Source organism: Mandrillus leucophaeus, unplaced genomic scaffold, assembly GCF_000951045.1.
Source record: "Mandrillus leucophaeus isolate KB7577 unplaced genomic scaffold, Mleu.le_1.0 Scaffold156, whole genome shotgun sequence".
In the NCBI taxonomy this organism is placed as follows: Eukaryota; Metazoa; Chordata; class Mammalia; order Primates; family Cercopithecidae; genus Mandrillus; species Mandrillus leucophaeus.
The window spans coordinates 2,015,826-2,029,270 of record NW_012101543.1 but is presented as its reverse complement, the minus strand read 5'-3'; the positions used below and the strand labels follow the sequence as shown (position 1 = coordinate 2,029,270).

General features: G+C 35.5%; 1 protein-coding gene across 3 annotated transcripts in view; it reads right to left on the bottom strand.

Annotated features, from left to right (window-relative positions):
• PIK3C2G (phosphatidylinositol-4-phosphate 3-kinase, catalytic subunit type 2 gamma) overlaps positions 1-13,445 on the bottom strand; it is a 415,055-nt gene that overhangs the window by 323,981 nt on the left and 77,629 nt on the right. For all 3 annotated transcript variants that reach the window (XM_011975453.1, XM_011975454.1, XM_011975455.1), the window contains exons 10-11: positions 11,232-11,265; positions 7,729-7,924 (exon numbers count right to left, since the gene is read on the bottom strand). In XM_011975453.1, coding sequence (XP_011830843.1) covers positions 7,729-7,924; positions 11,232-11,265 — 230 coding nt within the window. The remainder of the gene's footprint in view (positions 1-7,728; positions 7,925-11,231; positions 11,266-13,445) is intronic.

Sequence of the window (13,445 nt, the reverse complement as noted above, 5' to 3'; positions counted from 1 at the left end):
ACCTTGCAGGGCAATCCAGACCTTTGCCAACAGGGTGGAATTGATCCACCCCTCCTATTGGCCATCTCAGGAGAGGCTGCAAGGGGCAATCTCAGGGAATTAAAGAAACAAACCCCAGAGGCACCTCTGGCCGGGGAGCCAGCTCCCTTCAGCCCTGCTCCTCCGGGTTCTCCCTGTCCTCTCTCCTGCTTGCCCCCTCCTAGAAATACTCACCCTGGACAAGCCCCAGTCTTACTTTTGCCCCTTCAACAAATGCCTGTTGAATTTGGCCCCAGTAAGGTCCAGGTTCCCTTCTACCTCCAGGACTTAAGGCAAACTAAGGGAGATCTTGGCAAGTTTTTAGATGACCCTGACAGATATATAGAGGCTTTCCAGAATTTAACCCAAGTACTTGAACTCTCCTAGAAGGGAGTTATGTTACTTTTAAATCAAACCCTGACTAACACTGAGAAGCAGACTGCTCTGCAAGTGACAGAGTGATTTGGTTATGAGCTTTGTATCACATATATGATCAGGGAAGGTGCCAAACTTTATCCAAATGAAAGAGGTGCAGTACCAATGGATGACCCTGGAATGGATCTCAATGATGAGATGGGAGAATGGAAGAAGAGACACTTTCAGGTGTGCATAATGGAAGATTTAGGTAGGACTTGCACCAAGCCTCTCAACTATATCGAGCTATTTATGGTAGACCAGGGATTTGATGAGAATCCCACTGCCTTTCTGGAAAGGCTAAGAGAGGCCTTGGTAAAGCACACATCTCCATCTTCTGATTCTGGTGAGGGAAAACTAACCATAAAGGATACATTTATTATACTCAGGATGCCTCTGATATAAGGAGGAAGCTACAGAAACAGGCCCTGGGAACAGAGAGTACTTTAGAGGACCTCCTGAAAGTGGCCAACTCAGTTTTTACAGTAGAGATGGGGGGACACAAGAAAGAAGCAGAAGCTTTAATGGCCACCATGCAAACCTACAAACCCCAGAATTCTCAAGGTGTACCTGTTGACTGCTACAGATGTGGCAAGAATAGTTATCCCTCTTATAAAGTTTAACTGCTCCCATACAAGGTTTAATTTCTTTCACCAAAGTGAAACAGCTTGGGGTACAATGTTGTCAGCATATTTCATTTCTTATTTCTGTAATCTTTGGCACTAGATCCTTTCCTTGTATAATACACATATTTGATTTATGCATACTTAACCTTGTAAAAGTTTTTTTCTGTTTGTTTGTTTTTTTTCTTGTTTGCCTAGAGGCCATCACACTCTGAATGGTCAGGCAACTGGAGCCTTGGACAATGGCTCCCTTTAGTCAGGGACCCTTAGGTAGACCTTAGGGAGGAATCTGACTGCCGTTTTCCCCAAAAACAATGCCCCTGTCAGCAGGAAGTAGCTGAGATTGGTCATCTTCCATATTCTAACGGCACTAAGATGTGCCTCTTCAGAGGGGGAAAGTGATATGGACAGAAGGCAGGAAAATACCAGGCTGAAAAGGGTAGGGTCCCTGGTGAAGCCCTCACACCTGGGCCTGCGGCCCAAAGTAAGAACATGCATTCCTGTTTTCCTACGTGAATGTTGCTTTTTAGCCTGTCCCACCCACCATCCTATACCCATAGAAACCCCAGGCTCCATTGGCAGAGGGGTGGCAAAGCAGCCGAGCGGTGGAGTGGCAGAGTGGCAGAGCAGCAGAATGGCAGAGAAGGTAAGAAGAGAAGCAGCAGTCTGAAATCAGAAAGATGCAGCTTGACTTCAGGGGGGTGGCTTTATGGCAGGACCTCAGAGAAGAGTTTGGCCAGGGATGGCTGAACTCCAGAAGAAGACCACCACCTCCCCAGTCCATCCCCTTTCTAGCTCTCCATCCTGCTGAGACCCACTTCCATTAGCAATAAAATCTCCTGCATTTACCATCTTCGATTTGTTCATGTGACCTGATTCTTCCTTGATGCCGAACAAGAGCTCGGGATGCAGAGGGCTGTCACACTGAGCTGTTAAACACTTAAGTCATCTGCAGATGGCAAAGCCAAAAGAGCACTGTAACAGATGCCTTCTGGGGCTCCAGGGATTTTGAGTACCCCTCCCAGACACTGCCATGGGGCTACACAGAGTTCTACTTCTGCCAGCACCCAGAAGCACTTGTCCTGGCCCGTGCACCCACTCACCTATGTGTTCCCCTCTCCCATGAGGGGTTGAGAGCTGTAGGCTGACTAAACAAACCAACCCCTTCATGAGTCCTTTAAAAGGGTCATGGGAACCATCCTGTTTCAGTATCAACTCTAGTAACCAGTTAAGGATCAAGTACACTGAAGTATACTCACTTCTGCTGTGGTAAACAGAAGGGACTTTAGAGTAGAAAGAGGACATCTGGAGTTCTCGTAGATTAGTTCTAGAACTGTAATTTCTTCATCTGCAAAATGGGTATGATAGTGTTCTTGTGTCACTGGTGTGAGGATTAAATAAAACAGAGCTGGTCCTCTGTATCCCTAGGTTATGCATTCACAGATCCAACCAACCACAGGTCAAAAATATTTTTGGAATGACGATAAAAATAAAACAAAGGGATATGTTGTGAGAAATGCATCATTAGGTGATTTCATTGTTATGTGAACATCCCAGAGTGTACTTACACAAACCTAGATGTCTCAGCCTACTACACATCTAGGGTATATGGGATAGCCTATTGCTCAAAGGCTACAAACCTGTACAGTATGTTACTGTCCTAAAGACTACAGGTGGTTATAACACGATATTGCCTCACAACACATTTCTCAGAACATAATTCCCCAAGTCATAAGCTATGCATGAGTGTATTCACATAGTTTACATTGCACTAAGTATTATAAGCAATCTCTAGATGATTTAAAGTATACAGGATGATGTACATGTGCTGTATACAAATACTGTGCCGTTTTATGTAAGGAGCTTCAGCATCTGTGACATTTGTTATCTTCAGGTGTCCTGGCACGAATCCCTTGCAGATAACAAGGGCCAACTGTAATGCAGGTAAAGTATTTTTCCCAGTGCAAAACTCATAGAATGGGCTCAGTTAATAGTAAGTACTATGATGAGGATGAATCAGAGGATCTAGGACTTGTTTGTTGTTCTTCTACCAGAATGCTGGTAGAAGATTTTTCTTCCTCTTTATTATCCTTGATTTTTATAAGCTGAACAAAACAAAGCAAAATGGCATAGAGGAAATGGTGGCATGATTGCCACATTAATTTTTAGTCTGTTATTTCTAATTTATGAATGTGAGGCTATATTTTTCACCTTAAGGATAGCTTTGACCACATTCCATTTGTTTTATTATATATTTTTATTACCTTTAAGTTATAATATTTTCTAAACTCCTTGATTAATAAAATTAAAAGTACATACTTAAATTTATGAATATATTTATCTTTTGTTACTGTTTTCTAAATTGCATCTCAGAAAGTGGATGAGATCTTTATTATATAGGTTATTTGAAATGTGCCTACTATTTAACATTTGGTCACTTAAAATAAATATTCTATATGTGCTTGAGAAGAATTTGTATTTCCCAATTATTTTCTGTAAATACAATATATATTTATTGGGTCAAGCTTGTTAATTATATTGGCTCACTCCTGTATTCTTCCTAATTTCTCATTAATGTATTAATTCCTGAGAGAGGAATATTGGTATCCTCCACTATCGTATTAGCCCCATCAAACTCTCTTTGGATTTCTGTCAATGTTATTACTTTGTTACATCTTTCTGGTGAATTGAATATTTCAATACCATGTCAGGACTTTATATTTAATGATGCTCTTGGTTCTCAGTCCATTATGTTGGTCTATATGCCAATGTTTGGTTGGTATATGCATCAGTATTTATATTGAAAGATTGTGCCTGTTTCCCACACATTCCTTAATGTGCTAATATGATAAGCCAAGTTTATAAATTAGACTTTAGTGACACGAATGGAAGACATAAACTGCACACATGTACCTTTTAATGGCAAAGGTTATGGGACAAGAAACCTCTATATGCCATTCGAATCTTCCCCATAAAAAGGGCATCCTCTTGATGAGAAAGAATTTCAGCTTGCCCCTGTGCACACAGTATCCCATAATTGAAAGCACTGTCAATCATTTTTGCATAGATATGCTTTATTACATAATATGGATTACTGTACATATTATGCTTTTTTGCATAATTATTTTTGCATTCTATTTATCAAGTAATGATACCATACTTTATGAGTGACTTAAGGGATTTTTTAAAATAATGTTTATTGACTTTTTAATGATCTCATATAACAATATGATTCTGCTGCACTCTTATTAATCATTACTAAAAATCATTTTAACAATTGTCTAGTCAACCACTCTTACACTGCCACTAATTGCTCTGGACTCACTTTCACTGATGTTGGCCCTCTTGACCTCAGGCACTTAGCTTTGTACCTCTATTGTAATATTTTCTTGGCTTCCTTGGAATATCTCCTGGTCTACCCTCCTTTATGGGCATTGCTTCTTTATAGTTTTCAGCTCAGCTTATATTTTTGCCCTCAGTAATAACCATGACATGGACTAAGTATTCCTGCTCTCAAGACTTATGTAACAATTTCACACACCAAGTATGACTGACTTCTCTATTCAAGGAATTTTATTCAAACATTTTTAACAAATCTTTGTCGAGTGCCTATTGCATGTCAGGACATGTTTTGGGTACTAGAGTTTTAAAAACCGTAGTCTTACATACAAATGTGCATGGTCACACAGACATTGTAAAAGGTGATTTGGGGGAGAACTAATAATATGCTATTATTAAGATAATGAGCATCATGAAATATATACACAAAACAATAAATTTATCTCATCTTTGAGTGAGATAAAGGCATTTTCGATCTGTAGAGAGGATAAAGTTAAGTAATTAAATTTCTATTCTCTATAATGAGAAATTTAGAATAAATATGAATGAGTTCTTAATCAGTGTAATGAATCAAGGAAAGAATTTGTTTAATCAAATTATTCTAAGTAAGATACATTCTCATTTGTCTTTGATAGCTTGAGTGGGGTGTTCCCTGAAGGCATCTGTGGAGTAGATGATAATCAGTTTCAAATACTCAGATTTGATGGTGAATGTTTCACTATTTTTTATTGTAGAGTCTTGTACCTTAAGTTTGTACTTTAACAAATTAGTTTCAGTTGCTGACATTAATTATGGTCATTTTGACTAAAGCCATCTAGAAAGCTATCACTTTGTTATTTTACCCCCTCAGTTTATCAGTGCGTACGCTTTTGGATACCTCTGGCCTAGTTTCTTCCCAGGTGTCTTGCCTCCAAGAAAGCCCCCAATGATTCTGCCTCCTGGTATGTGAACCCTTGTATCACGCTTTCCCACAGGGTACAATATGGCAGAAGTAGTGGTATACCACTTCCAGTATTAGATTATAAAGATTGTCCCTTCTGTCTCTGGAGTTCCCTTGCTCATGGACTCTCTCTCATTCCTTGGATCATCTGCTCTGGGAGAAGCCAACTCTATGGCCTGAGGACATTTGTTGAAAACTGAATAGCAAGGAATTGAGGGTCCCACACCTATACACCATGGGGAACTGAGGTCTTCCAATCACCACATCAATACCACCTTAGAAGTAGATTCTTCAGCCCCAGTGAGGTTAAGATGACTGTGGTCTCAGTCAACAGTGTGACTGCAACTCATGGGAAACCTTAAGCCAGATCCACCCAGCAAAACTGCTTCCCAGATTCTTGAGCCTCAGAATGTGAACTCATCAAAGTTTGTTGTGCTAAACTGCTAAGTTTTGGGGTAATTTGTTATGTATTAATAGATAACTTATATGCTAGGTCCCTAAGAAAATCTACAATAAAGATGTAATTTGTCATGAGATAAGACATCGTACCAGAGCCTCTTCCCAAAGAATTTTGACTGGTCCACGGATTCCTTAAGAGGGGAATAGCTTCATATTTTCCCCTGTGTCCAGCCCTTCATAGTTTGTCCCAGTAATGAATGGCTGGGATGGTTTTGTTTCCTTCATCAGAGCCCTAAGTTACTTATTGATTATAGGAACATTTGCAGAAAAGCATTATTTTATATTTATAATTATATGTACATATGTACACATCTACCTGCATATAACAATATTAAAAAATGTTCTATTTTTACTCGCACATAGGTACTATATAGAGACAGAAAAAGGAGAGTTAGTTAGATCATTCATACACAAACACACACACATGCATAAATGCACACTTTTTTATATTCCTATGCATTTTACATTTGTACACATATGTATATTTACACACATATGTATATATTTTACATTTTGCATTTACACACCTATGTATATATTTATATATATATATATTTATCCTTGTCTATCTACATATAGACACACATATATAAATGCAAGCCCTATACATATAGCTTTATCTGTATTTATCTGGCTATAGAAATTTTCCATGGGAATTCAAACTAAAGAGTATTTATTGTTGGTTAGAAAATTAAAAGAAAACATTAATTAGAGTAATAATTTATTTTACTATACATCAGCCCTTTAAAAATTTTCATAAAATTAAAAAAGGAAAAAGAATAGAAATATTACTTCATGGATTCCAAATATGTGTGTAGATAGTGTTTTTTTTGTATACACACGTAAAATTTCCTCTTTAATTTACTCTATGAAGATTTATATAGTTTATTTTTTAAAAATACAGATCAAGATAAAAATTGAATCTTCTTTTGCTTTTTTTTTTTTGAGACGGAGTCTCAATCTGTCCTCCAGGCTGGAGTGCAGTGGCACTATCTCGGCTCACTGCACACTGCAACCTCTGCTTCCTGGTTTCAAGTGATTCTACTGCCTCAGCCTCCCGAGTAGCTGAGATTACAGGTGTGTGCCACCATGCCCCACTAATTTTTTGTATTTTTAGTATAGACAGGGTTTCACCATGTTGTCCAGTCTGATTTTGAACTTCTGACCTCAAGTCATTCGCCTGCCTTGGCCTCCCAAAGTGGTAGGATTACAGGCATGAGCCACTGTTTCCGGCCAAAAATTGAATCTTTACTGAAATTATTTATTTCAGTTTTTCCTTGAGATGCTAAATGCAGTAAGTATAATAACTCCATTACCAAATTACTATCTTATCAACTTTAATTAATTATCTCTATATTACTGTAATTATGTTATTGAAGAAAATACTACATAGTAGAGTCAACTTAAAATCTGGTGATATTCCATGCATAATTGTCATTCACTTCTATTGAAACGCAAATAATTCTTGGCTAATTCTCATTTTATCAAGGTACAGTTCTTGCAAAATACCACTGAAACCTGGTGAGGATCAGAGTGATTTTTTTTTTCTATTTTTGAAGACTCTCCATCTCTCTGTATGTGTACGTGTTTTTGTCTTACTATGTTTTCTTAACTGGCATTAGCCATTTAAACCCAAACATGAAAAAGAGAATTTTAGAGCAGCCACTAAATAGAATGAGTATTTTCTAGTTCCACAGTGATATATTGGTAATGGCAATTGTTTAAATATGGAAAATGGAAGAAGAAAGAAAATTAAGTATTTATTTTGAATCTAAACATGTAAAATGTGATTTTAAGAATATGGATAAACCTATGCTGATTAATTGCAAAATTTTATGACATTTTTGCTTCTGCATGTAAGAACATGACAAATTGCATTCTACTTAGAAGCTATGTGAAAATGAACCCTTTTGTGAAAAACTCACCACCACTCACCTGTGCACCCAGGATTCTGGAATGTTGTGTGCGGCATACACTGTGAAGCTGAGGTGGGAAGGAAGCCCGGGATTTAGATAGGAAACGCATCTGGGTACATTTACAGGCTGAAAATCTGCATAAAAGCTGTTACAATAGACATTGATGAGCTGGTAGATGGATGTGGATAGTTCAGTTGTTACCTTCTCTATCAAGCCTAGAAAGGAAGAGGTAGAGATCAAGTCACTAACAAGGGCCATATTTATCATAGGCCATCAATTACAGCTTTGAAATTTCTTATAATACAATTTAAATAAATTTAATTAAAGTGACCCTTTACCAACTGAAGACAATTAACTATCTGTACCTCTGAATGCAACCTGGCTTAGTTGCTAGTAGATTATTTATCAATAAGCTTTCTGATCTTCAGCTGCAGAAATCTTCGAAGCATGGCCTTTTCATCACAATTTGGAATTTTAAAAATTATTAATTTGACATTCTGATCAACTGTAATTTGCAATATTTTTTTTTCAGATTTGTGATTGTTTAAAATTAATTTTCAGACAAGGAGTATTTTTTCTACATGACTTATAAGTACATCAAACAAATTCTATCTCAAGAATTAATCATAATAAATTTGATGATGCTATCATGTTTACCATTAACTGAACACTAATCATATGCGATGCGCTGATATAAAAACAGAATGAAAATAGTACATGGCTAGGATTTAAAACCAGCTTGAAATGAAAGATTTATGATGTTTACTGTATCTCTTCAAAATCAAAGCCTTTCTTGAGTTTTGCCATTAGTTATTTAAAAGGAGTCACTGGTTATTCCTAAAAGTGATTTGTCATGAAAGAAGAAAAATTACTAGGTATAGGGGCTAATAGTTTTTCTCTGGCAGCTAAGTAGATATTGAGAACAAGTAAGCACATCATCAGAAATTGTGTTTTGCTTTTTTTTTAATCTGCTGTGATATGAATCCATGTGCTGTTAGTCAATAAAGTTGTTTATTCAAACACACGCAATTATTTATAAGTTGTTTTTAAAACATGCAATTCCCTATATAGTAGTTCAGTCTTAACAGTACTTTTGCTTTCCACAGTTTGTTACCCAAAGTAAACTTAAGTTAAAAAAAATTAAGTGAAAATTCCAGAAATATACAATTTATAAGTTAAAAAAACATGAATTGCCTTTTGTTTCTAATTGTTTGGAAACAAAAATAGCACAGAGCTAGATATTTCCTTTGATAATCTACAGTATTCCAGCACACAGGCAGTTGGATACTTCAGGAAAGTGGCCAGCTTGACATGGAGCTTCTTCCCACATCCTGTCTGTGCCTCAGTAGCTCTGTCGATAATTAAATATTTTTGTTGTTGTTTAACACATGCTGTTTTTCACTTAGTTATTCATAAACTTGTACAAACTATATAAGGTAGATTAACTTTCCTTATTTGTTATATTTCTTAAATTGTGCCCTCTGTTGAAACTGCCTGGGGGGACAAGCAGAGGAAAAAGAAAACCTGTAATTAAAATTCTCTGAGAAGTCAGCAGTAGCACTTAATGAAGCAGAAGAGTAAAGCAGTGTAAAAATAGTCTTAAAAGAGGCCACATCAAACTCTGGAGGCCAACGAACAGAGATTCTCCTGAACAGCAGAAGGCAGAGAATTATAAATGTATAGAAACATCTTGTTTCTCTGTCTCCAAATTGTACTCTTGGTACCCTGAAGCAGAAAGCATAAACTTCTTTTCAAGAATTCCCAACATTGTGCAAACGAACACACATCTAAAACAAATCATAAATTTATTAATTTAAGCACTAGCATATATTTTGGGGGAAACTTAGTCATTTGGTTAATTACTCAAACTCTACTTTTTGCTTTTTGTGCAGAAACATGGTTCTTGGATATAATTTGCTACTTTAAGTTTGCATAGAGATGTATGCTTATGCATTATGTTTTACTTCCTGAACTCTGGATGAAGACTACATTTCAAATAACATCATGACATCGTATTAAGCACCCAAGACACAGGGCTTGGTAGTGAAATATGGTGAGAAAAGAGTTTATTGCACCTAATTTTACTCTGGAAAAGAGTTACAGTGCCATTAAATAAAGAGGCAAGGACAATCTATGTGCAATTTAGACTCAATTAAAATCTGTCATGATTTATTATAGGATATAAGTCTCCAGGAACATTTCTGTACAGTTTTGTGGGATCTCATATTCTAGTCCCCAGAGGAATATGGGGGAGGAGACCTCATTACAACATTCCTGATAGAAAAGGAGAATCAGTTTTATACACACACACCTCCAGCTTGATCACTTCATGTTCGACCACTTAGATTCTGCTAGTAATACTGTCAGAGAGTGTCCATTCCTTCCTTCCCTCTATTGTGTTCTAGAGTTTTATGAACACCTAGAATAGGGGTTTTTGTACTTGCACAAGTTTCTTTATACCCTCTGCCACCCTATTTTCCTTTTTGATGTGAGATGGGGGAGTTCCTCAAACATAATTGAATGTCTTCTTTTGAGTGGTAGGAATTAGAGTTGAGAGGATATACTTTTGTATATGACTACTGAAACAGTTAAGGGTGTGGAGGACAGGTGAGGTTTTCATTTGCTTTCCAGTGGATTTTTCTGAATCCAAGTGTGTTAGTCGAACATCCGAGGGGCAGACAGTTTTCTTGCAGATACTCAGAGTATTCCTGTGCCAAATACCATCTACAACCAAGAATGATCCTTACCAGACCCTGCACATTAAATCCTATTATATTGTTTATGCCTATTAGGATAACAAGATCAAAGAGTTTAATCTAGAATCACAGACTCTGAAAGTAGAATCTTTGATTCAAAACCAGTTGAGATTTGAGTTGGGAGAGTTGAAATTCAAAACCAGTTCTGCCTGATTCCAAAAGTCAGACTCTGCTCTATCCCACGCAATCTCACACCTCCTGTTTTCTATAGAGGCAAAGTCCTCCCGTGGCTTGTAATTTTATAGACTCAGGGCCTCTGTAAACACTAATTATTCCAGAACCAAGTCCTCCTACCTGTTATATTAGCTTGGTCTTTCATATAGAGCTGGAATTTGAATTTCAAGTGGGTGACCTTGCAGACAGACATCTACCACTTTTCTAATTTTTCTTACATCAAAATATAATTAGGTAAATGGTAAAATTCTCAATGTCTTGGAATGGTTGTAAGATATTTTCAGAATTTTAATATTTATAGATCTTTTTGTAGACTTTTCTCATTATTTTAAAAATATCAGGCTAAAAGTTTACAGAGTGTGGATTTTTATTCCCTTGCAGAATAAACACTTCCATTAATAAAAAGGATTTTAGAAAAGCATCTTTCTCCTCATAAGGCTGTGTGTGTGTGCGTGCGTGTGTGTGTGTGCGTGCGTGTGTGTGTGTGTGTTGTGTGTTACCACAGTATTTGGATAAACAAATTATTTTGGATTCTATAACTTATTTTTTTCTTTTATTTATTTCAAAATGCTTGAGTACATGTATGTTTTACCTTTTGCTGAAGTCTCTGAACTTTGATAAAAATTCTGAAAGAAATGTAAAATTATGCTTGTTATTCACACAACAAATTCACAAAATAATCAAAAGGTAACGTCCAAAATCTAAACATTATAATTTCTTTGTCATGATAAAACAACAAAATATTTCTTGGCATCATATATCAATTTTCTTATTAAACAGAATAAATTTAAATTGTATGATGAAATAAAAACTTTCTAAATATTGTAATAAGCAATGTAAGTAATTTTTTAAAGGAGAAATTACCACGATAGATTGTCTAAGCTCAATCCCCTTTATATAACAGTGACTAATCTTTTGAGAAAAGTGCATGTCTAATTCTCTCTGTATGCCATGTCCAGCTCTTATTCCTAGCAGTTATTCAGCAAGCTTTGGATAGCACCTAAAAGAAGACTGAATTGATGTGGACAAAATCAGTATAGATTCACTAAATAGTTTTCTTTCTTTTTTCCTTTTTAGGAAATTTTTAAAACTCTGGTAGTCAAACACTTGAAAAAATAAAATATATTGAGTCATATCTTAAATAAAAAATACAATCTGAAATCCTATTTTTTTGTTTCCATTTTCATTATTCTTTAGGTTCATATCCATTAGTGTGGTGCTTTTCCTTATTTACTTATTTTTATCCTTGTTAGAAACCTAGAATTACTTTGGTGGCTTAGGATTTGCTGGTTGTAACTGAACTATCATGAAAACTGTATAAGGTGATTTATAAACATCCTAAAAAATGGTTTCAGCCCAAAAGGAAATACAATTGTTAATAAGATCCATTTTAATTGCCATTAAAATGTTTTAAATTTATAAACTCAAAATTTTAAAAAAAGTAAAAATAAAAATATAAAATTTCAAGTCTTGCATTTAAGGAAATACAATTAGTTAAAAACCAGATTTCTCAAACAAATAAATTAGAGAATAATTGTTTTTCCATAACAGAAAATTTGTTACAGTATTCTTTTAGAGAGAGAGCATTTCGATCATGTTTAAAATGTCATTACATTTATATGTAACTTTTTAATTAGAAGCATCATTCGCATGAACCTTTTCAAAAGCACTTCTATTAGGTAAAATATTTAATCGGAGTATAGTATCAGTTGCTAGTCTTAACCATTACATATGAGATTTCCACCCTATCCATGCGGGTGAGATTATTAAAAATGTTAGCCTGATTTAACTAGAATTCAATTTATTCAGAAATATAGACTTGTATTAGAAAATCACCATGACATCCACCTACACTATGATATGAAAGACCATATTTTCACTTTGTGGTTCGCCTATTATGTAAGCATTTAATGGAAATTAAATTATGTGAGTTCTGGAATATAATTTGAAGGATGCAAATTGTTTCCAGTGCTGGGTCAGAGAATAAAATAGAGTACAAGTATGTTTGTCATATAATTCTTCATCTTCCCAAAGCTTACATTTAATAAACTCCTAATGACTTCCCTGTATGGCAGGAAATAGTCCTTTGTATGTTGACCAAAAATGTAGCCAAGAAAAAGAAAAGCTTCTCAAATTTCAGTTTGTTGGCAGAAGGCCTGTATTTGTCATTTCTTCAGTCTTAACTTCATGGTGGGTGGATAGACTGCTTTGGCATTGTTAACTGTAGCTGGTTACTGCACAAATTCTGTAAAATGTACTTAATATGTGTGCCAAGATTCTTATATAGGTGGGCTCACGATTAAAATGGGATGGAAAAAGAGATGAACAAAAGTATGAATGCAACTGATGCAGAATAAATGAGCTTTCAACAGTCTGCTCAAAATAAGTAGGATCCAGTTTTTAAGAATATTGAACTATTTTATCTATTGACATATATTAAATAAAACTCCTGATTGTTAACTCCTTTCCTAATTTCTCTGCATGAAAATCATTGTAGTCTTATCAAAATATAGGATAAATATTTAGATATTATGAGTTTAAAAGTTTCAAACAAAAATCACACAAAATTTTGTGTTTCTACTAGTACATAAGGAAAGTGAAATATGAAGGTGAGTTTTTTTTTGAGTATTATAATTGTTTATGGCTTTCCTAGGAATTCCCAATCCTTTGTGAATAATTCTTTTAATTTCAAATATTAAGTTTGATATTTCTGAAAAATTGTCATTTTTGGTCTTTTAGGGAGTTTCAGAAAATGAGTGTTTTGAAGATAAAACTTTTTATAACCAGCAATACTTTAACGTCATTC